Source organism: Hippopotamus amphibius, chromosome 9, assembly GCF_030028045.1.
Source record: "Hippopotamus amphibius kiboko isolate mHipAmp2 chromosome 9, mHipAmp2.hap2, whole genome shotgun sequence".
Taxonomy (NCBI): domain Eukaryota; kingdom Metazoa; phylum Chordata; class Mammalia; order Artiodactyla; family Hippopotamidae; genus Hippopotamus; species Hippopotamus amphibius.
In genome coordinates, this window is record NC_080194.1 from 137,791,649 (window position 1) to 137,816,180 (window position 24,532).

The window sequence follows — 24,532 nt, forward strand, 5'->3', positions numbered from 1 at the left end:
TTCATTCTGAGAATCTCCATTCTGTCTGGTGGTTATCTAGCTCTTTTTTATATTTGGTCCTAGCTTACAAAATCTCCCTGGATTAGTGTTTGTATGTGTAAGGAAGGTGTTATTTGTTTGCTCATTTGCTTTTGCTTTTGTCTCTGATTTGTTCTGTTTCAGTTGTCAATTTCTGTTGGGTTTCTCTTTGAATATCTGATAACATACTGGGGTTCTGTCAGGTCTTTCCAGAGCCTTATGTCCTAATGGATTCAGTAATTGTGTGTCTTATACATGTATGTGTTTCCTAGACTTAGTATTTGTTTAACCCAACGCTTGGATGTTAGTCTGAGGCTTGGACAGTCTTCTACAAACACCTCTATTGCCAGGACAAGCAACCCCAAAAGTTGGAACAACTATGAGGGAACAAAGAAACACCATGCAGGCAAAGGAGCAGGAAAAAAACCCACAAGACCAAATAAATGAGGAGGAAATAGGAAAAATGCCTGAAAAAGAATTCAGAGTAATGATAGTAAAAATGATACAAAATCTCGATAACAAAATAGAGAAAGTACAAGAAACAGTTCATAAGAACTCAGGAAAACAAACAGCAATGGATAACAAAATAACTGAAATTAAAAATACTCTAGATGCTATAACCAGCAGAATGACTGAGGCAGAAGAGGGAATAAGTGAGTTGGAAGACAGAATGGGAGAAATAACTGCCACAGAGCAGGAAAAAGAAAAAAGAATAAAAACAATGGAAGACAGTCTCAGAGACCTCAGTGATAACATTAAGCGTACCAACATTCGAATTATAGGCATCCCAGAAGAAGAAGAAAACAAGAAAGGGTCTGAGAAAATATTTGCAGAGGTTATAGTGGAAAATTTCCCCAACATGGGAAAGGAAATAATTAACCAAGTCCAAGAAGCACAGAGAGTCCCATACAGAATAAACCCAAGGAGAAATACACCAAGGCACATATTAATCAAACTAACAACAATTAAACACAAAGAAAAAATATTAAAAGCAGCAAGAGAAAAGCAACAAATAACACATAAGGGAAAACCCATAAGGATAACAGCTGCCCTTTCTACAGAAACTCTGCAGGCCAGAAGGGAATGGCAAGATATACTGAAAGTCCTGAAAGAAAGAAACCTACAGCCAAGAATACTCTACCCAGCAAGAATCTCATTCAGATTTGATGGAGAAATTAAGCTTTATAGACAAGCAAAAGTTAAGAGAATTCAGCACCACCAAACCAGCCTTACAACAAGTGCTAAAGGAACTTCTCTAAGTAGGAAACACAAGAAAAGGAAAACACCTACAAATACAAATACAAAACAATTAAGAAAATGGTAATTGGAACACACATGTCAATAATCACCTTAAATGTAAATGGATTAAATGTTCCAACCAAAAGACACAGACTGGCTGAATGGATACAAAAACAAGACCCTTCTATATGCTGCCTATAAGAAACCCACTTCAGACCAAGGGATACATATAGACTGAAAGTAAGGGGATGGAAAAAGATATTCCATGCAAATGGAAGTCAAAAGAAAGCTGAAGTAGCAATACTCATATCAGACAAATTAGACTTTAAAATAAAGGCTATTACAAGAGACAAGGAAGGACACTACATAATGATCAAGGGATCAATCCAAGAAGAACATATCACAATGGTAAATATCTATGCCCCCAACATAGGAGCACCTCAATACATAAGGCAAATGCTAACAGCTATAAAAGGGGACATCGACAGTAACACAATAATAGTGGGAGACTTGAACACCCCACTTACATCAATGGACAGATCATCCAAACAGAAAATAAAGACACACAAGCTTTAAATGACACATTAGACCATCTCGACTTAATTGATATTTATAGGACATTCCATCCAAAAACGACAGAATACAATTTCTTCTCAAGTGCACATGGAACATTTTCCAGGATAGATCACATCTTGGGTCACAAATCAAACCTCAGCAAATTCAAGAAAATTGAAATCATATCAAGCATCTTCTCAGACCACAACGCCATGAGACTAGATATCAATTACAGGAAAAAAACTGCAAAAAATACAAACACATGGAGGCAAAACAATTCACTATTAAACAACCAAGAAATCACTAAAGAAATCAAAGAGGAAATAAAAAAATATCTAGAAACAAATGACAATGTAAACACAACAACCCAAAACCTATGGGACGCAGCAAAAGCAGGTCTAAGGGGTAGTTTATAGCAATACAGTCCTACCTTAAGAAACAAGAAAATTATCAAATAAACAACTTAACCTTGCACCTAAAACAAATAGAAAAAGAAGAACAAAGAAACCCCAAAGTGAGCAGAAGGAAAGAAATCATAAAGATTAGAGCAGAAATAAATGAAAAAGAAAGGAAGGAAGCAATAGCAAAATTTAATAAAACTAAAAGCTGGTTCTTTGAGAAGATTAACAAAATTGATAAACCATTAGCCAAACTCATCAAGAAAAAAAGGGAGAAGATGCAAATCAACAGAATTAGAAATGATAAAGGAGAAGTCACAACGGACACCTCAGAAATACAAAAGATCATGAGAGAATACTACAAGCAACTATATGCCAATCAATTGGATAACCTGGAAGAAATGGATACATTCTTAGAAAAATACAATCTTCCAAGACTGAACCAGGAAGAAATAGAAAATATGAACAGACCAATCACAAGTATGGAAATTGAGGCAGTGATTAAAAATCTCCCAACACACAAAAGCCCAGGACCAGATGGATTCACGGGCAAATTCTATCAAACATTTAGAGAAGAGCTAACACCTATCCTTCTCAAACTCTTCCAAAATATTGCAGAAGGCAGAACACTCCCAAATTCATTCTACGAGGCCACCATCACCCTGATACCAAAACCAGGCAAAGATGTCACAAAAAAAGAATATTACAGACCAATATCACTGATGAGTATAGATGCAAAAATCCTCAACAAAATACTAGCTAACAGACTCCAACAGCACATTAAAAAAATCATACACCATAATCAAGTGGGGTTTATCCCTGGAATGCAAGGATTCTTCAATATATGCGAATTAATCAACGTGATACATCATATCAACAAATTGAAGGATAAAAACCATATGATCATCTCAATAGATGCAGAAAAAGCTTTTGACAAAATTCAACATCCATTTATGATAAAAGCTCTCCAGAAAATGGGCATAGAAGGAAATTACCTCAACATAATAAAAGCCATATATGAGAAACCAAAAGCCAACACCATTCTCAATGGGGAAAAACTGAAAGAATTCCCTCTAAGAACAGGAACAAGACAAGGGTGTCCACTCTCACCATTATTATTCAACATAGTTTTGGAAGTTTTAGCCACAGCAATCAGAGAAGAAAAAGAAATAAAAGGAATACAAATTGGAAAAGAAGAAGTAAAATTGTCACTCGTTGCAGGTGACATGATATTATATATAGAAAACCCTAAAGACTCTACCAGAAAACTGCTAGCACTAATTGATGAGTTTAGTAAAGTAGCAGGATACAAAATTAATGCACAGAAATCTCTTGCATTCCTATACACTAACAATGAAAGAGCAGAAAGAGAAATTAAGGAAACTCTCCCATTCACCATTGCAACAAAAAGAATAAAATACCTAGGAATAAACCTGCCTAAGGAGGCAAAAGATCTGTATGCAGAAAACTTTAAGACATTGATGAAAGAAATCAAAGACGACACAAACAGATGGAGGGACATACCATGTTCCTGGATTGGAAGAATCAACATCGTGAAAATGTCTGTACTACCCAAAGCAATTTACAGATTCAAGGCAATCCCAATCAAATTACCAACGGCATTTTTCACAGAACTAGAGCAAGAAATCTTATGATTTGTATGGAAACACAAAAGACCCTGAATAGCCAAAGCAATCTTGAGAAGGAAAAATGGAGTTGGTGGAATCAGGCTTCCTGACTTCAAACTATACTACAAGGCCATAGTGATCAAGACAGTATGGTACTGGCACAAAAATAGAAAGGAAGATCAATGGAATAGAACAGAGAACTCAGAAGTAAGCCCAAACACATATGGGCACCTTATCTTTGACAAAGGAGGCATGAGTATACAATGGAAAAAAGACAGCCTCTTCAATAAGTGGTGCTGGGAAAATTGGACAGCAACATGTAAAAGAATGAAATTAGAACACCTCCTAACACCATACACAAAAATAAACTCCAAATGGATTCAAGACCTACATGTAAGGCCAGACACTATAAAACTCCTAGAGGAAAACATAGGCAGAACACTCTATGACATACATCAAAGCAAGATCCTTTTGGACCCACCTCCTAGAATCATGGAAATAAAATCAAGAATAAACAAATGGGACCTCATGAAACTTAAAAGCTTTTGCACAGCAAAAGAAACCATAAACAAGACTAGAAGGCAACCCTCAGAATGGGAAAAAATAGTTTCCAACAAAACAACGGACAAAGAATTAACCTCCAAAATATACAAGCAGCTCATGAAGCTTAATACCAAAAAAGCAAATAACCCAATCCACAAATGGGCAGAAGACCTAAATAGACATTTCTCCAAAGAAGACATACACATGGCCAACAAACACATGAAAAGATGCTCAACATCACTCATCATCAGAGAAATGCAAGTCAAAGCCACAATGAGGTATCACCTCACACCAATCAGAATGGCCATCATCACAAACTCTGGAAACCACAAATGTTGGAGAGGGTGTGGAGAAAAGAGAACTCTCCTGCACTGTTGGTGGGAATGTAAATTAGTACAGCCACTATGGAAAACAATTTGGAGGTTCCTTAAAAAACTACAAATAGAACTACTATATGATCCAATAATCCCACTACTGGGTATAGACCCAAAGAAAACCATAATCCCAAAAGAAACTTGTACCATAATGTTTATTGCAGCACTGTTTACAATAGCCAGGACATGGAAGCAACCGAAATGCCCATCAACAGATGAATGGATACAGAAGATGTGGCATATATATACAATGGAATATTACTCAGCTATAAAAAGGGATGAGATGGCGCTATACTTCATGAGGTGGATAGACCTAGAGTCTGTCATACAGAGTGAAGTAAGTCAGAAAGAGAAAGACAAATATTGTATGCTAACTCACATATACAGAATCTAAAAATGGTACTGATGAACTCAATGACAAGACAAGAACAAGGACGCAGATGCAGAGAATGGACTGGGGAACTCGAGGTTTGGGAGGGGGCGGGGGGTGAAGGGGAAGCTGAGACGAAGCGAGAGAGTAGCACAGACGTATATGTACTACCAACTGTAAAATAGATAGCCAGTGGGAAGTTGTTGTATAACAAAGGGAGTTCAACTCGAGGATGGAAGATGCTTTAGAGAACTGGAACGGGGAGGGTGGGGGGGACTCGAGGGAGGGTGGCGGGGGAGTCGAGGGAGGGAGGGAATACGGGGATATGTGTATAAAAACAGATGATTGAACTTGGTGTACCCCCCAAAAAATAATAAATAAATAAATAAATAAAAAAGCTTACTAAGCATGGATGTGGCAGTTCTGATCCTGGGAGCTTATTCTATGTGCTTGTGTGCCCCTCCTAATCACTAGGCCTTCTCTTTCTCCAGGCTGGCAAGCGACCCCCTGGCCCAGCCCTGTGGTGGGTGAGTGGCGACGGGGATGAGGTGATGTGGAACTTCAGCCACCTGAGTGAACTCAGCCAGCAAGCAGCCAATGTCTTCTCAAGTGCTGGCCTGCAGCGTGGGGACCGCGTGGCCGTGGTGCTGCCCCGACTGCCTGAGTGGTGGCTGGTGACGCTCGGCTGCATGCGAGCAGGTTGGTAATCGACCGCCTGAGCAGGGCCCTGTCTCCCTTGTGAGAGAACCTGACGGCGGAGAAATGCAGCCGTTCCTCCCGAAAGAGGCCCCTCCACACAGCACGCGGCTCCTCCTCATATAGAGACACCACCTTCTTCTGTTATTTAAGCAAACTATGCACCGAGCACTAGGCTAGAGGTAGCGACTGCAGAGTAAACAAAGCATAGTCTAGGTACGTGTGGGACTCACAGGTCTTTGGAGAAAGGGCATGATTCAACGATTAATTTCACATATAATTTTTGAATCCCAATTGTGATCAGTGGCATAGAATTGTATAAGAACTTACAAAACAATTTGGCGAATTATGTCCGAATCTGGCCCACAGCTTCTATTTTATAAACAAGTTTATTGGAACCCAGCCATGCCCTGTTTACATATTGCCTGTGGCTGCTTTTGCACTGCAATAACAGACTTGAGTAGTTGGGACAGAGAGCCTTTGGCCCACAAGCCAAAAACATTTAGTATTTGTTTGGCCTTTTGTAGAAAAAGTTTGCCCATCTTTGCTATAAAATAAGACCCAAACTAATCTGAGGGGGTTTACACATGTCTCAGTAGAAGTGATATTTGGGCTGAGACCTTAGGATGAATAGGATTTGACCAGGAGAGGAGTCAGAGAGGAATGCTCCAAGCAGAGGGAATAGCACAGAGAGGACAGAAGCTTGAAAATCGTGAGAGAACCTGGAACGATGTCTGTGTGCCTAAAGTCCAGGCGGCAAGGAGAAAGTACTGGCAAATGAGCCTGGAAAGACAGGCATGTGCTAAACTGGCAGAACCCTGTAATCCATGGCAAGGGTCCTGGGTCCTTATGCAGTGAGGAATAGGAAACCATGGATGGATTGAGTGACATGATCGTTTTCTGTTTGTAGAAGGTCCCTTTGGATGGTAGACAGGGAATGGGATGAAGGATGGTAAGAATGGAGCTTGGAAGTTCAAATAGGAAACAAAGGCTGATGGTGATTTCCATTTGGATGGGGAGGTGGATATGGAGTTAAGTGGCTGGATTTAAGAGACAATTAGTAGGAAACTGATAGCAAGATTTTTTTGATGAATGATACATGGTAGAGGAAGGTGGCCAGGGAGTCACAGACACTAAAGCAACTGGGTAGATGCGGTGGTCTTTTGCTGAAGGGAGGAGCACAGGGAGAAGCAGTTATGGGGTGTCAGGAAAAGATAAGTTCAATTTGGGAACTGTTTAGTTAGGGGTTCCCAGGGAATGGTCAAGAAGGGATGAAGAGTTCTAGTTATAAGATAAATACGTCCTGGGGATATAACATACAACATGGTGACTATAGGTAACAATACTGTATTGTATACTTGGAATTTGCTAAGAGAGTAGATCTTAAATGTTCTCATTACAAGAAAAAAAATTTGTGGTCATGTATGGTGATGGAATCTAACTTGTGATATTTATTTCATGGCATATAGATATATGAAATCATTAGGTTGCACACTTAAAACTAATAAACTGTTATATGTCAGTTATATCTCAATTTTAAAAACATGAAAAAAAAGAAGGGATGAGAGGTGAATAGTTGGATTTAGGGGCATAACATCTGGGATGCAGACAGAAATTTGAGAATTATCAACCTTTAGATACAGGAGATGAGAAGTGAAGAGGTGAATGAAAGAGCCTCAAGAAAGTCCAGTATCATGTACAACTTATCCTTCCTGGCCTTCTTCACACACAGCAGGTATTCTCATCAATAAGGAGGAAGAGGTGAATGTGGTCAAGAAGTAGTAGCTATCAGATGAAGCTTAAGACAATTGTAGGCAATGAAACTGGGACATTTGTAGAGACATGGATGGACCTGGAGACTGTCATACAGAGTGAAGTGAGTCAGAAAGAGAAAAACAAATACCGTATATTAACACATATATGTGGACTATAGAAAAATGGTACAAATCAACTGGTTTGCAAGGCAGAAATAGGGACACAGATGTAGAAAACAAACATATGGACACCAAGTGGGGAAAGCGGGGAGGGTTGGCGGGGAATGAATTGGGAGATTGGGATACCAAATTGTATGCTCTAAATATATGCAGTTTATTGTATGTTAACTGTATCTCAATAAAAATTCTTAAAAGAAAAGAGAGACAATTGTAGGAACTTGCAGCCCATGGGAAGAGTGTACAGGCCATGAGAGAAAACTGACAAACTGAGAGCCTATGGTCCGAAGGGAAGGAGAACTCAGAGCTGGAGATGTGTCTGTCCTTCTCTGTGACTGACTACGTGTGATCACCATGATGGAGGGACAGCTGAGGTGGTAACAGGTCCACAGCTCGGATCCTAAAGTGTTGAGGGCAGGAGAGAGTAAGCCGGGGTGGAAACTAACAAACAGGAAGAGTATGTGAGAGCAGCTTCACAAAAGGTCAGAAACACCATCTAGCTATTCTCTGGAAGAATAAAACGTCATGAAAGTCTCATCAACACAGAAAACAAAACAAAAAATTGAGAACTCTTTGCAAAGAAAATTCAGTGTCCCAGGCTTGAGATAAATAGTCAGGACCTAGAGCACCATGGTGTTGCATGGACAATTCCAAGTTCCTTTCAGGCCCTATTATTTTAATTACTATATGAGAGTGTTTGGATATAGCAAACTCCTATAGGGCAGTGTACGTGTGCGTGTGTGTGTGTGTGTGTGTGTGTGTGTGTGTGTGTGTATTGTATTGGCCTTAGACTTCCAATGGTGTGACATTAGGCAATTCAATTGATCTCCTCAGTCTCGGTAGACCTCTTATGGTTCTGACAACCCCAGGGAAATCTGGGTTCAGATCACTCTCTGGTCCCCAGTTCCCTTGTTACTGATACTCCCCACGGGTCATCACTACCCCATCCTCCCCAGCCCAATTCTCCCCACTGGCTGTTCACATCAGCCTTCTCAAGGGGAGAAGTCAACCCTTCCTTCCAGTTATCTCTCTAAGCCATTTGGCTTCTCCAGGCCTTGTCTTCATACCCGGGACTGTCCAGATGAAAGCCAAAGACATTCTCTACAGGCTGCAGGTGTCTAAGGCCACAGCCATCGTGGCTGGGGATGAAGTGACTCAGGCAGTAGACACTGTGGCACCTGACTGCCCATCTCTGAAAATGAAGCTACTGGTGTCTGAGAAAAGCCGGGATGGGTGGCTGGACTTCAAGACACTACTATCGTGAGTATCTACGTGTCTTAGCCTGGGTTTTTACCAAAACTGGAAACTGAACCAAGCACTTATGTGCAGCTTCTTTATTTGGGAAGTCTGAGGAGCAGAACGTGGGATTTGGGAGAGTGAAGCAGGAAAGAAGTAAGAGTTAATGCAGAGAGGGCATTATCTTTATTACTGAGTCACTGCACAGCGTAACTGGGGCTTGATCTTCAGGGGCATTTTGAGGAGCACACAGAGCACCTCCTGGGATTGTCCACTAAAGCCCTGATGAGCATTGACGCATCAGCCCCTCACCTCCACTGGTAAAGGGCTGCCCAGGGGCGTGATTTACCCCCCACTCCTGCCTGCACACACATGCATGCAGGATAGGCTCAGAGTCCCATGCCATGGTGGTGACAGAGAAGGCCAGGGGCACACTGTGACTCACCTGTGGCTCACAGGAGAAGCAACAGCAAGTGGATTGGAACTCACCCTAAGTTGTTTGCTTGCTGGAATCAGAGGTGAGGCCAAGAGCATATGAGGTAAAACAAAGGAGATGGGTGATATACTGGGTTTCTAGGCTCCTCTTCCCATCGTCTGCATTCCTAAGCTAGGCTTCCAACAGTCTATAACATGACTGGCCAGAAGAATGAGTCTTCCTGCCACGTGTTTGAAATCTCCACACTAGAGACAACACTTTAGGAAACTCCTAGGGAGAGTGTAAGCTGTTTCTTTCTAATGTCATAATCTTTAAGATAACTGCCAGGGAAATAGACAACATAAGAACAGCTTTGAGAGACTCAAAATCGGGATACTGGAGGAGATGTCCAAAAGAGGTGTAGATGCTTCTAGGGAAGAGAAGAGAGTAGACTGGGAAGACTTATACAAACTGAGCACCTCCTGTGCACGCAGTGTCACCCTGCGGCTCCCAGCAACAGTTAGAGTAGCATTTCCTGAATTCTCGAAGAAAGCTACTTATTTCCTTTGTGTTAAAGTTAACTTTCTCAGTAACTCTGAGGTGGATATTATGGATCCTATTTCACAGATGTGGAAAATGAGACTCAAGTTAAGTTAACTATGTCAGAGTGACATAGTTAATAAAGTACAAACCTGAGTAGTTTTCAGACCCAAGTCTGACTGACTCAAAATCTCATGGTCTTAACCACTCATAAGCCTCCCTTCTGGAGTCGGTCTGCTGACTTCCTCTCCAGCATGGGGGACATGGGAAGAGGTGAGTCACCATGACATCCGGGATCTAGGGCAGATCTGAGAAGGTGATGGTCTGTGTCTCTGTCAGGAAAGCATCCACCACTCACTCTTGTGTGGAGACTGGAAGCCAGGAAGCAGCTGCCATCTACTTCACCAGCGGGACTAGTGGCCTCCCTAAGATGGTGGAGCACTCCCACTCAAGCCTGGGGATAAAGGCCAAGATGGATGCTGGGTAAGAAGAGTCCTTTCTCTCTACGGAGAACTACATGACCAGGCCTCGAGATTTTTCTGATCTCAAATCCAGTTCTCTTGGGATGGGCTACCCTGTGGTGCTTCTGAGAAAGACCGTTGGGAAGAGGGGCAAGAGGGAGCATTGCTTAGCAAGCTGGGTATCCAGTGACCTTTTGTGGGACATTTCTGTTGCAGATAACATGGGATCACAAAGCCTCTTCAGTGCTTTGAGCTGCGTATCTACCAGGTTGAATGCTTAGTACAAGGTTTATATGCATTTCCCCCCAGACTGATCTATAGCTTGTCCTTTGGAGTGCTGATAATTTTCTTTAATGCTAACCATATTCCAAGAGGGTGTTTTTTTGTCAGCAGAAAATTACTTTTCAAATTCATTGAATAGGGATTTGTAATCGGATTAATTAGGTGATCTGAGATCTTAGAATTTCTGGATCTCAGATCTCATAATTTAGACTTTTCTTCCAATCTACATCATTTCCATCAGTGGAGTCAGAAAATACTGCGCCAAGGTTATACAATGATAACAAGAGATCTTCTGGGTCTTTTTCAGTAGATCCGGCTTGCCATGTTAATTTTATTATTAGAACTAGAGAAATGCTTTAATGCAAAAAAATCTCAAAAACTTAAATGTCCTACCTGTAAGCCTGTGGCATCATAAAATTAAATTACTTCATAGAAATTATTTCATAGAAGAGCTATAGTAAGTAAAATGTAGTTTCAAAAGATGGGAAGATAAATCACTTAAGTGTAAGTGATATACTAAATTACCACCCATTTCCTGCCCCACCCCCCCCCAATTTGGTTCTATTAGGCTAGGACTTAATTTCCCTACAGAGCTGAAAGTAGTGATCATCTTTAGGAAGGGACACACTCTATGGTAATTCCCAGCCACAAGGAAATTCTTCATCATATTTAGCTTAAACCATTTTTGCTTTAAGAAAAGCCCGATACTTTAAATTCTGACCTGAAGAGGGAAAGGGAATAAGTTTCAATCTGCACAAGACCCTCCATTGTGCTTAGGCAATTCATGATGTTTCACGAAAAGAGAAGCAACAAAGATCTACTGAGCCAAACTTGAACTGGGCAAGGCCCCTTGTTAGAATATTCACTTAGATGTCTTTTGTTGGTAAACATTTCCTGGGTGGTTACCAAAGGCCAAGGACTGTACTCAGTCCTGGAGATAAAATGAGGATGAGACCCAATTATCTGCAAAGTCATGGGAGCTGGAGTCATACTTTCTGAATAGGCACCCCCTCTGGAGAGAAGATGTGTGGATACAACAACTCGCCTTTCCCCTGCCTGCTTATGCTTAAACACACTCCTACAAACACACACAAACACATTCAGGTACACACACTGCTATGCGCACACACCTGCCTCTACCCACAAATACACATACTCACGCTCCACCCACCCAGGCACGCACTCATGTGTATGTGTATGTGTTTCCTCTGTGTTCCCAGAAAATGGACAGACCTGCAAGCCTCTGACATAATGTGGACTATCTCAGACACAGCCTGGGTGCTGAACATCGTAGCCTCACTTCTGGAGCCATGGACCTCAGGAGCATGCACGTTTATCCATCTTTTGCCAAAGTTTGACCCACTGGTCATTCTAAAGGTAAGAGAAGATCCAGCTTGCACCCGATGGTCAGAGTGAGCTCAAGGTTTGCATTTATTGCGGTTTCTTTCATCTCATTTTTACGAAACTTTGCCACGTGGATGGAAAGTGTTCAGTAAGCAAGATGGAAATGGCTTCTGCCCTCATGGAGTTCATGGGCTGGAGAAGAAGACAGACCCAAACACAGTTAAAAGGAACATATTCAGGAAACAAACATCATGGGTCATTAGTTCACTTAACACGTGTAATGGGCCCTTGCTCTTATGCCAAGTATCAGATAGATGGTAGTAAACTGAGTGTAAAAAGAGAGGGATGGAATATTAGAGATGATGCCATCTCTGCGCATGTGTGTGCACGTGTGTGCATACAGTGTAATCATTTTTAAGTGTGCAGCTTGAAGATAATTTACCTATGTTAGACATTTTATTAGTCACTCATGCTGCTATTACAAAATCCCATAGAATGGGCGGCTTAAACAACAAACATTTATTTCTCATTGTTCTGCAGCCTGGGAATTTGAGATCAGGGTGCCAGCACACTTGGGTTCCTGGTAAGAACTCCCTTCCTGGCTAACAGACAGCTGCCTTCTTGCTGTATCCTCATGTGATAGAGAGAGTGAGCCCTGGTGTTTCTTCCTCTTCTTATAAGGTCAATAATCCCATCATGGGGGCCCCACCCTCATGACCGCATCTAAAGCTAATTATTTTCCAAAGAACTTACCTCCAAATACTCTCTCATTGGGGGTTAGGGCTTCAACATATGGAATGGGGGGAACACAACATTCAGTATATAACAGCTACCTACGTAACCACCACCTGATCAAGATATAAAACATTACCTTCACTGCAGAAGGTGACCAAACCCTTCATGCTATTGTCCACAACCCAAAAGTTATTCATTGCTAACCTCTATCATCATAGATTAATTTCACCTCTTCTTGAACTTCATAGAAGCAGAATCATGCAATATGTAATCTTTTGTGTCTGGCTTCTTTCACTCAACATATTCTCTGTAAATACTGTCCCTATTGCTGCATATATTAGAAGTTTGTTCTTTTCAGTTACTGCATAGTGTTCCATTCTCTGGATCTATCATAGTTTCTTTTTCCACCCTATTGTTGATGGACACTAGGGTTATTTCTAGTTGGGAACTATTATCTATGAGGAATTTTGAAGAATAAATAAAAAGTTTTCCTGTGGAACTTAATGCGGCAACTAGTAAATAAAATCTACAAACTACAGGATCCTAGAGGAACAAAGCAATGGAAATGGGCTCATTTTGCTTGCAAAGGCACACCCTATGTTGGACTTTATTTGTGCTAGAGAGTTGGGCAACTGACATCCTGGGGCCTCCAGATCTCTGTAACTCACCCAGATTTCTGTTTGTCTGGCAGTAGAGACCCCAGGAGCAAACTGAGTTGTGGATGATATCATGAAAGGTCAAAAGATCAGGCAAGGTCTGCATTCTCTCAGGAGATTCTCTTTGAATGATTCTGTCATTCTCTGTTTTAAACAAATTCTTACTCTGTCTCCTTCCAAAAAGGATTTGAAGTGACTTAAGTGTCACAAATAGGAAATAAGAAAACATGGAACAGATGTGAAATTATATAGCCTATTAGGAAAATACAGGCTGGAGATGTGGGGTGAGTGAGTTGTAGACTAAGGAGAGTAAGGTGAAGTACAGCAAAGAAGTAGGTAATTGCAAATTGAGCTTCCTGTAAGGCAAGGAAATAAGGGAAATGGGATGATTTTCATAGCTTATGCCAATACATCCAGGGCACTCAGGGGAAATAATTGCATGATGTGCTAACATTAATAATTTTTTTCTAGACATTTTTTTCTAAACCACTCTTTGTAGTAAGTTCTGCACAAAGCAGAGCATGGGATGAAGATGATATTACTAATTATTAAAAGCATAAGCTGCAAATGTTGGTTCACTACTTGCTGTTTGTGTGACTGGGCAAATTATTCAACCCTTGGTAAAATGGGGATTAAAATACAAACTCCGTGAGGTTATAGGGGCAATTAAATGAGAGAGCACAGGGCCTAGCAAGTATTCAGTACTAGCTACTTTTTAGTAGCACTTCTTCTGAAATGTCTATAGGTGCTTTTAACTGTTGAAAGCACTTTCTGCCTGAATTATGTCCCAAAAATATTTTGGCAGAATAGGGCTGGAATTAATCTATTATAAAACTGGTCCTAGTAGTTTAAGGGACTTAACCAAGACCACACAGCTGATTTGTAACAGCAGCTGGTCTCCCCGTGGTGACTAGGGCTTATGTAATTCTAGAGGCATGTTTATGGAGGCAAGTCATTCAACTGGCATGAATAGGCAGCCTAATTTGACAAAAGATGTTCCAAATTAGTCCTTGACCTTTGCTCCATAACAAAAAGTGTAGTCGTTTCTCTGTCATTTTTGGTTTGTGGGTGCATGAGAATCAGGCTCATTTGGCTTGAAATAGACACAGCCAAGAAGTTAGGATTTAAGTCCAAGCCTCTACAGCTCCATAGCCCACACCCATAACCACTGGGCTATGATTAAGATTGGCTCTCTTCCTCCAGGTGCTCTCCAGCTATCCAATCAACAACATATTAGGAGCACCCATTATTTACCGGATGTTGCTACTAGAGGACCTTTCCAGGTGATGGGGTTTTGGGGGTTAGGAGCCTCTGGTCTATTGGCCCATCCCCTGCCTCCCTGACACACACCTGTGCTCATCTATCTGACCCTTTGAGCATGCAGAGCCCCCATAAAGCCAACTTCATTGTCAAAGAACCCAGAATCCAGCTCTAGGCCTGGGCAGGGTCTGGTTCAAGGGAGGCTCAGTGGAACACTTACCTCTCTTCTCTTCCTCAGTTACAAGTTCCCACATCTAAAGCACTGCTTCAGTGGAGGGGATGCCCTCCTTCCAAACACTCTGGAGGACTGGAGGGCCCAGACAGGACTGGACATCCGAGAATTCTATGGCCAGACAGAAACGGTACCTGCTCTAGGAAACCATGGGCTGGTGGATCTGGTGGGCTTCAAAGGCTCTTTGATAATAAAAATATGAGCCACTATTTATCATGCACCTAATCAATAAATTTTTATTAAGCATCTACTATGGGATATACATTGGCAATTCAGCAGAAATAAAGCAGGCGAAGCTCCTGCTTCCATGGAGATTACGTTCCAGTGGGAGCTGGGGAGAAAGATATGAACTAATAAATAAATGACATGCCAGATGGTCAGAAGTTCTACGGAGACAAGTCAAGTAGATGAGGTGGGGTGAGGTGGGATAATGCCCTGTTATTTCGGATATGGTCATAGGAAAGTCCTCTGTAGTGGGGTAACATTTTAGCAGAGACCTGAGGTTAATCACATATGTTGGGTACTGTACGAAGCTGCTCACGTTGGAGTAAGGGATGGAGGGGAGAACCTGCTAAGACCGTGCACCTTGTCTGCTGAAATATCTTCTTGGAACTCTTGGGGCCTCATTAGCACAACGTGGATTCATGTTGCTCTATACTATGCCACTTATCATAACAACCTGGGGAATACTTCCCCCCAACTCCTTTCCCTGTGCCTCTGACTTTGAATATCAGTACTTATCACCTCCTCTACACTCTTTTATCCACATCCTTTAAGGGTTAATGGGTCCCTTGGCCCATTAGAGCTCCTGAGAGGGCTCATGGCAGCATTGTGATGTGGAAGAACTTTGCAAGTGTGGGTGAGGACAACGGAGTCGTGGCAAGTGCTTCCAGCCAATCACAGGAGACCATGTTTAGGGATGCTACTTTGGACGCCAAGATCTCCGTAGGAGAATTCATTTCAGGATTCAAGCAGAGCTGTCCTTCTTATGGGAGAAAATTTAAACCCATCCTGTTTTAATGGATTTTTGGTGTCTGTAGTCCCTTATTAAATTATGGCCCCTCTAAAGAGATTGTCACGTAGTTGTTAGCTCCTCTTCCCTGGGTAGTGGTCAACCAGAGGCTTTTCAAACACTTTAGTGAAACTAGGATGGGGGTTCCAGGAACAGGGAGCAAGCTGGGGAAAAGGGAGAGAGGGAACCACCAGACATGCGCCAACAACAAGGCTGTGTCAGGACCTGCTCTGTGGGGTCTTTTGTTTTACCCTGTGTCTTTATGACTCCTCCTGAACTTTGCTATCTGTCTACTGCTTTCCACAGGGACTCACTTGCAGAATTTCCAAAACAATGAAGATCAAACCTGGCTACGTTGGAACTGCTATTCCTCATTATGATGTGCAGGTTTGTTCAGGGTATTAAGGAAGGAGGGAGGGAATATATATATCACACACACATACAGGTATTACATTTTCAGCAACTTACTTATTACGTTGTCCATTGAGGAAAACGAATAAAAAGTAAAGATATTAAAATAATATTCAGAAAGGAGAGAGGCAAGGGGAAGGAAGGGAAGGGGGGTGGGGAAGGAAGTTATTCATATCCTTATCTCCCAGAGAAAACCACTTTGGATAGCTGGCACATTAATTAGCTAGTTACATAAATATACACATTTTTAAGACAAAAATAAGGGTGACTCTTAGCCTATCATTTTGTAACTTAATTTTATCACTGAAGAATCTTGGGTGCCCATCTTTCCAGGTCACTTAGTGGCTGTCTACAGCATGATTTTTAATGACTACCTAGTAGTAGATAGCATGGCTCCCCCACTCTGTATGGGTTTTGTTTGTTAATTTCTAAAATTTTCACTGGTGAAATCAACACTACAATGAACATGCCATAGCTAAAATGTTGCTCCTTTCCTTTTTTATCTCTTTGGGCTAAATTCCAAAAAATTGAATTTGCATATGTGTGACTATGGTTATACGTATAGGTGTATGTATGCAAAGTATAACCATTTGGATTCTACTCAGTGTTCTGCGTCATTGCTGGCTCCCCCACCTCTGACTATGAGAACCATCTATGATGCCCTGTTTTGAGTCTGCCACTTAATTCTCATATAATCTTGTGAAATAAGCTATTATTATCTCTGTTTCACAGAGGAAGACCCTGAGACATAGAACTTAAGTAATTCAAAGTTAACTAATAAAGTAGCAGAGTCTTAATTTGAGCTTTAATCAGTCTGATGTCCAAGTCTGTGGGCCTCAAAGATAACGGGGTGCTACTATATTTCCTGAGCTCCTAAAGCTAGAAGAATCTTCCCAATATCTCTGGTCCAGTCTCAATAAGGGGCTTCACCTAAACCATCTCAGGCAGATGAATTAGAGATGTGGGCTTAAAACTCTTGGCTTCCTTTGATTTCTGATTCTTTTCAGTCACCAGTAGAGTAAGAGGGTCTTGTATTTGATGAACTCAGCTCTTTCATGTTGCCATTCAAGCCATCTCCTGTTATGTAGACCATTCTTCCAATCTGATTCTTCCTCCAGGTAATAGATGACAAGGGCAATGTCCTGCCCCCTGGTACCGAAGGAGACATTGGCATCAGGGTCAAACCCGTGAAGCCTATAGGCATCTTCTCTGGCTATGTGGTGAGGAAGACATGCTCATCCCTCTCTGTCTCCTGGTGGGGATAGTGGGCTCTGAGAAGGATGAGGGGATTCCCAAAGTTATGTACCGCCCAAGAGGCATTGGTAAGAAATAGGAATAAGGGGTGTTCAGTGTCTAAGAATGGGCATTTTGCCAAGCGAAAAGACTGACTCTTCACCCCTGCCTTTCTTTGCCTATCATTAAGATTCCATTTGAAGAATTATCTTTCTCCAGTAACCCTTTTCCACCCCCAAGAGCTGTTTTATGACAGAAAGCTTATTGCCCCTGAACTATATATAGCTGCATTCTCCCAAGGGCAGCCCTGCCCCCTCCCTCAAGTACCATCTACCTGCTCTATGCCACTGATCTCCTTTAGAGACATGCAAGATGCTTTACACTGAGACTTCACCATAAGTTGGAAACATCCCTATTTTCAGAATTTGGAATGTTGAAAATAGGTAATCCTTGAATCCAATTGCCTCACTATATGGGTGAGGATGGTAAAGTCAAAGACTGCAAGACTCGTTCAAGTCCACTACAGGGAACAATGGGCAGGGAAGATCTCAAGCACATACCTTCTGACACAAAGATGATTAAATAGCAAAGTAAATAACAAATCCGTTAGTAATAGCTATTGGCATTTATTGCAAGTGTACCACATGGTAAGCCCTCTCCTAAAGCAGTTCGCAACATCAAACTCACTTAATCCTTGAAGTTACCCCATGAGGTCCTTGGAGCAAAATTACTTGAATTTAAAACCCCATTCCATTAGTTACTGTGTGACCTTGGGCAAGTTATCAATCTCTCATGCCTCAGTTTCCTCACCTGTAAAATGTGTATTATAATATCTCAGCATTATCATGGATATCGAAAGGCATTAATACTTGTGAAACATTTAGCACAATGGTTCATAAGTATGTAAAATAAAAGAATTGTTGTAGATCCAAAATACCATTCCCACTATACAGATGAGGAAAACTGTGCCTCAGAGATGAAGGCACAGCCACACAGTTATCCAAGCACATCCTGTCCATTGTCCCACTTTATTCTCACATGCCAGTGAAATAGTTAAGGCATAGCATCCTCCCCATTCAACAGAAGAGGAGGCATCCTCAGAAGAGGTAGCTGACTGACCCAAGGCCGCAGAGTTCATGCCAGCAGGGGCTGCATAGTGGTCAGGAGAAAAAGTCAGACTGGTGGTCAAGAGCTTTGGCTTCTGGTCTCAGCTCTGCCATCTGTAATGGCCTTGTGACCTTGGATTTGCCTCTTGATCTTTCAGATCTTCAATACTCCTTTCTTCCAAATGAAGGAGCTAGGTTACAAATTCCCTATGCCACTTTTTAACCCAGTGACTGAACATCCAATCTGGAGCTCACATCCCTACCTTGAACAAGATATAAAGATACTCTGACAAGGGGCAAACCTCACCCTTCTCACTGCTCATAAACAAGTCCCTTGGCTGAATAGAGGGGTTCAGCCATTATAGAAGTATGCACATTGACCCAGGCCCTCATGGCTTGTTGATGTATCTCTAGAACTTTCAAATCTAACAATCTGGATCCAAGAAAACTGTCTAATAAATCTTGCTGCCTTTGAGTGGTGTCTCGGAGTTGAGTAGGGATTAGGCTAATCATTGAAGGGAAGGTGGGATCAGTTGGGGAAAAGGCCCTACCGCATGGGTGAAAGAATGCATCAATATTATCTCAGACTCAACCCAGGGGAGTAGGTGAGAGACCCTGGGTGGAATGAATAAAATAAAAGGGGAAGTTCCAGTTCAACCTGGGCGCTGCAGTTGGCGTGTTCAGGGCAGTCCCACCACGTGTAGTAGTTCAAGTAGTAAAATAAGCACGTCTGGTCAAGGCAGCCCTGGGACAGAGGATTTAGGCAGGTATAATGACTCTATCTTTCTGTGGTCACCAGGACAATCTTGAGATGACACAATCCAACATTAGAGGGGATTTTTGGCTGATGGGAGACCGGGGAATCAAGGATCAAGACGGATATTTCCAGTGCCTGGGACGGTCTGATGATGTCATTAATTCTAGTGGGTAAGCTTGGTTTCCAGTTAACCCAGCTCCTTATTCTGTCTGATGCTAGACTTTTGGGCTGAGCTAGAGGTTGAGTCTTCTCTGAAGGACAGGTTCTTCGACAGGTACCGGATTGGGCCCTCCGAAGTGGAGAATGCACTGATGGAGCACCCTGCTGTGGCTGAGACAGCTGTAGTCAGCAGCCCGGATCCCATCCGAGGAGAGGTGATGGGGGAGCTGTAGCCTGGGGGTGTGCAGATGGAGTTAAGAGTATGGACTCTGGGGCTGGACAGTCTGGGTCCCAATCTTAGCTCTGCTGCTTACTAGCTGTGTGTCCTTGGGCAAGATGTTTAGCCTCTCTGTCTCAATTTAACCACAGTAAGATGAAGCATTGTTGTGAGGATCAAATGTGTTAACATTTGTAAAGTGCTTGAAAAAAAGCCTGGCATGTAGCAAGCACCATATAAAGTCTATCATTTGGGAGCTGCAGGGATTCTATCATGTTGTTTGGCATTTGAATCAGAATCTGATCCCTGACCAAAACAGGAGGAATTTGGGCCAAGGGGGGATATAAAAGTGGTGGCTATGGTGGAAGTCTTGACACTGATTTCACCCTATCCCAGGAGATGACAATTCATTCTGATCATTTTCTCTTGGCCCTCATCCTTGCTGTAGGTAGTGAAGGCATTTGTGGTCCTGGCCCCACAGTTTCTGTTCAGTGACCCAGAGGAGCTCACCAAGGAGCTGCAGCAGCATGTGAAGTCAGTGACAGCTCCGTACAAGTATCCAAGAAAGGTAAGGCCCCTGGATTCCCATGCTCCCCCCACTTAGGGAAGGAGAGATGGTTCTCCTCTTGTATTTCTCTTTTTCAAGCTGAGGACAAAGACTTTTATCCAAAGTTCTGCCTGATTATGACCAAGAAAGTCCAAAAAGACAATCTAGTAACTGTCTAGATGCCTGAAAATTGGCCTTTAATTCAATCTGAATTGAATATAAGATTCTCCCACAGGAACAAGTTCTAGTCAATATCTGGCCTATATTCCCACTCTTGGCATTGAGGTTTTCCTATATTACTCAGAATTTTCTCAGTTGCAATTGACAGAAATTCAGCTTGAAGTGTATTGCTCGCACAATTGAAAAGTCCAAAGTTGGGGAAGCTTTGTTGTGGCTGATAGCAGTCATTCAAATGATGTGGTCAGGGATGCCTTTTTCATATCTTGACTCTCCTTTCTGTATTGACTTCATTTCTTGAAATGCTCTCCCTTTGAGATAGCCCCCAGCAGCTCCAAACAAAGAATTTTAGCAGCTTAGATAATCCCAGTAGAAAAAAAAGCATCTTTTTCCTCAAAGGCATCAGCAAAAGTTTTCAAGTTGATTTTCATTGGACCAGTTTAGATCATGTGCCCATGATTAAACCAATCCATGTAATCAAAGAAATGGGCACTCTGATTGACCAGTTCTGGGTCCTGTGATCAGCCCTGGAGAGAGTGCAGGAAGGGTGGGAGAGAGGGCTGCCCTACACCCATGACATGAACTGAGTGAGGGAGGGGTAGCTCCCCACAGTAAAAAGGAACTGCTCTTACCAGAAAAGGTAAATAGCATAGAATACACTCTACCTGTTTTCAGCTGTGTTTACTCTGGGGCAGGGAACTAAGGCACGGAGGTTGACGTGGAAGGGGAATTCCAGTTTTTGGAGCTGGGTACAAGATAAAAGCTTGCTCCAGAGAAAGAAAAAAGTCATATTTTTGTGCCTGGGGTAGAAAATGAGAGCAACCATGTTAAGCCTAACACCCCTCAGATTCTCATGTAACCCAGATTTTCACTGATGCTTTGTCAGTACAGGCTAATTATCATAGGTAGGTTTTCAAACTCTGGGAAGGAAATTAACATGCAAAGGTTTATTAGGGAGTGCTTTGGGATCAACACCTGGGGAAGGAAATAGAAGGGAAGGGAGAGAAAGGTGTTTTCCCAAAACAAATAGACTGTCAGTTATTTCTCCAGCAAAAATGGGTTTATTAGAGATCATCAAAGGATTGCAATTCAGGGTCTGCAACCATCGCAAGTCATATGCAAGTCCACCTGCAACAAGGAGAAGATTCTTTCAAAGAGGAGAAAAGGAAGTTGGCAGGGCTATAGTAAACAAAGCATCGGGGGAGGAACTGAGAGTTCAAAGTACAGTTTCTTTTCATTGACTGAGTTGTGGCAGTCTCTCATTGGCTGAGCTCATTGGCAAGAAGAGGAAGTCATTTTTTCTTCCTGTTGGGCTCTGCTTTTGTCATAGGGCATGAGAGCTTCCCTTCTGGTCTTCCAACTCTATTTTAATTGAGGTTTCTGGTTATTAAGTCCATATGTTATCAAGATCATAGATATTGAGGATCATCTGAAATGTTATGTTATCTTCAAAACTTTGGTGACAATCTTCCACCAAGCCTGGTCCAGATATCTTGCGGAAGCTTTCTCATCAGATGTCATCTGCTTCAATTCTAGAAAATCTTTACTTTCAGGTCACTAGATGGGCACGTCCAGTCAGGGTTTGGTGCTTTCTTTAGTTGTGTCACATGAATCCAAGAATCTAGTCCTTGTAATTTGGCAGCACAAGGGTTGGTTAGCAGTACTTGATAGGAACCTTTCCAGTGAGGTTGAAGAGAATCTTTTTCTGGAGGCATCTTTTTTCAATAGACAAAATCTCCAGGTTGCAAGGTGTGATGCTTAAGGTCCTCGTCTCCTGAGTTCACTTTATGGAATGATTGCTCTACCAAAACACGGTTATTTTTAATAGAAGCAATTAGGCCTTTGCAATGTTGGAGTATTTCTCCTTTTATTGGTTGTGGGTCAAAAGGGGCAGGAACCAAGTGCATTTGGTGTCCTGTGACTATCTCAAAGGGTGAGAGCTTGTGAGTTCCAAAAGGATGGGTTTAAGATTAGAAGGACCAACAGCAATGCTTTTGGCCAAGCTGTTTGGAAGGCCTCTACCAATTTTGCCAACTGAGTCTTAATAATGCTCTTAGTGTGTTTGAGTAAACCAGAAATTTGAGGGTGGTAAGTACAGTGAAAGTATCATAAAGCTGGCAAAGCAGTGCAGACTTGTTCAAGTACCTGGTCAGTAAAATGGGTTCCTTAATCACTGTGAAGTTCCAGAGGTGTTTCCCAGGTAGGGATACTCTTTTCCTGTTATATTAGCCACAGGAGAGGCAGTAGTCTGTCTGCAAGGAAAGGTTTCAGTCCAGTGTGCAATATACAGACCGTGATGAAAACATATTTATGTCCATTAGATGAATTCAGTTGTATGAAACCTATTTGCCAGACCATAAATTATCCATCAGGCAGTTTAAAATGTCCAGGAGCAGTATAAACAGGCTTTCCTGGGTTGTACTTCAGACAAGTGGGACAAGTGAGGTAGGCCTTTTTTGTTGTTGTTTTTTGCCTTGTTAGTGTTTACTCATCAATATTGCTTCATGAAGGCTACTGTTTTGTCAGTAGACCCACGGTTTAATACATGTACAGTGGTGAGGAGTGGGAATTTTAGAGTCTCTGGTAGGACTCAGTTGTTATTTGGTCCAAACCAGAGCTTTCTCTTTTTATCAAACCAACAATTCTTGAATTTTCAGTCTTGTTTTCCTTTTTGAGGCTAATTATTTGGCTTCTGTAGCCAGTTTTTCTAAATTATCATTTGCGGAAATATCCCTTTGGACCATGACAGAGGTTTGGCTGCTCTTGGTTACTTTAAGGGCAACATTCCTTGCAGAAATATTAGCAAAGTGATTTATTCTTTTTTACCCAGAGAGTCAAGTTTAGAATGTCCCCAGAATCTTAATAATAGCTAAAGCAGCAGGTAAAAGTATTGCACTCAATAATTCCTGAAAATAGGGGCCGTTTTAAATTTTACTTCTGTTAGAAGTAAAGAAGCCAGATTACTTCTACAATATTCCAACATCACGAGCTGTGGAGAAGCATATCTACTATCAGTATAAATATTGGCAGTTTTGTCCTTGGCTAAAGTCCAAGCTTGTGTAAGAGCATATAATCCAGCTTGTTGAGCAGAAGTTGCCAAAGGTAAAGATGCTGCCTCAACAACATCAAAAGGAGCTGTAATAGCATGCCTAGCACAGTGTTTGCCATTGCCACCTTTTAAATAAAAGCCACCAGTGAACCAAGAGAAGTCAACATTACCTGGTGGAATTTCCTATAGATCATCACGAGGAGTCAGGAGGTGGTTCATCGGTGTTAAGCAGTCATGAAAGACATCACTGGTGATGAGGGGAAGAAGGATAGCTGGGTTAAGGCTACGACAGTGTAAAAGAGTTATGACAGGAGTGGTTATCAAAAGGACTTCATAGGAGGGGAGGTGGCTGACAGATATGTTGGGTGTGATGAAAATTCAGGAGAGCGTCTACCGCATGAAGTACAAAAATGGTTAAAGGAAATCTCACAATGATTTTCTCGGTGGCCTTAATCCAAAGGGCAGTGGCCATAATAGCACTAAGGCAAGGGGGGTGGGTATCCCCATACCACAGGGTCCAGCTGCTGGCTGTAATACCCTATGGGTCAATGATGGGCTCCGTGTTTTTGAGTGAGTACCCTAAGGGCATTCCCTTCCTTTTCATATACAAAAGGGCAAAGGGGACTCTGATAATTGGATTGTGCAAGGGCAGATGATTTTGTCAGACTCTCCTTTAAGGCTTTGAAGGCTATGTTATCTGGTTCTCTCCATAAAATTTGGCCAGGGTTATTATTTTTTAGTAACACATACTTGGCTGTAAGAGAGAAATTTGGAATCTACTTTCAGCAATAACTTACTAGCCTGAGAAAACATCGCAGTTGGCACTTAGTTTTAGGTTTTGGGAAACTTAAGACATTATGAAATCTATCTAGATCTAAGTGTAGCCTTTGTTCTGATATCAGATGTCCTAAATATCAAGCCCAAATTTGGGCAAACTGCAAATTTTCCTTG

At 41.9% G+C, this 24,532-nt stretch overlaps 1 protein-coding gene across 1 annotated transcript in view; it reads left to right on the forward strand.

Annotated features, from left to right (window-relative positions):
• LOC130861536 (acyl-coenzyme A synthetase ACSM2B, mitochondrial-like) overlaps positions 1–24,532 on the forward strand; it is a 38,514-nt gene that overhangs the window by 6,568 nt on the left and 7,414 nt on the right. Inside the window, exons 3-13 of the mRNA XM_057750502.1 lie at positions 5,617–5,824; positions 8,805–9,012; positions 10,283–10,426; positions 11,907–12,063; positions 14,625–14,704; positions 14,920–15,043; positions 16,232–16,312; positions 17,455–17,556; positions 19,475–19,602; positions 19,707–19,806; positions 20,257–20,376. Of these exons, the coding sequence (XP_057606485.1) occupies positions 5,617–5,824; positions 8,805–9,012; positions 10,283–10,426; positions 11,907–12,063; positions 14,625–14,704; positions 14,920–15,043; positions 16,232–16,312; positions 17,455–17,556; positions 19,475–19,602; positions 19,707–19,806; positions 20,257–20,376 (1,452 nt within the window). The remainder of the gene's footprint in view (positions 1–5,616; positions 5,825–8,804; positions 9,013–10,282; positions 10,427–11,906; positions 12,064–14,624; positions 14,705–14,919; positions 15,044–16,231; positions 16,313–17,454; positions 17,557–19,474; positions 19,603–19,706; positions 19,807–20,256; positions 20,377–24,532) is intronic.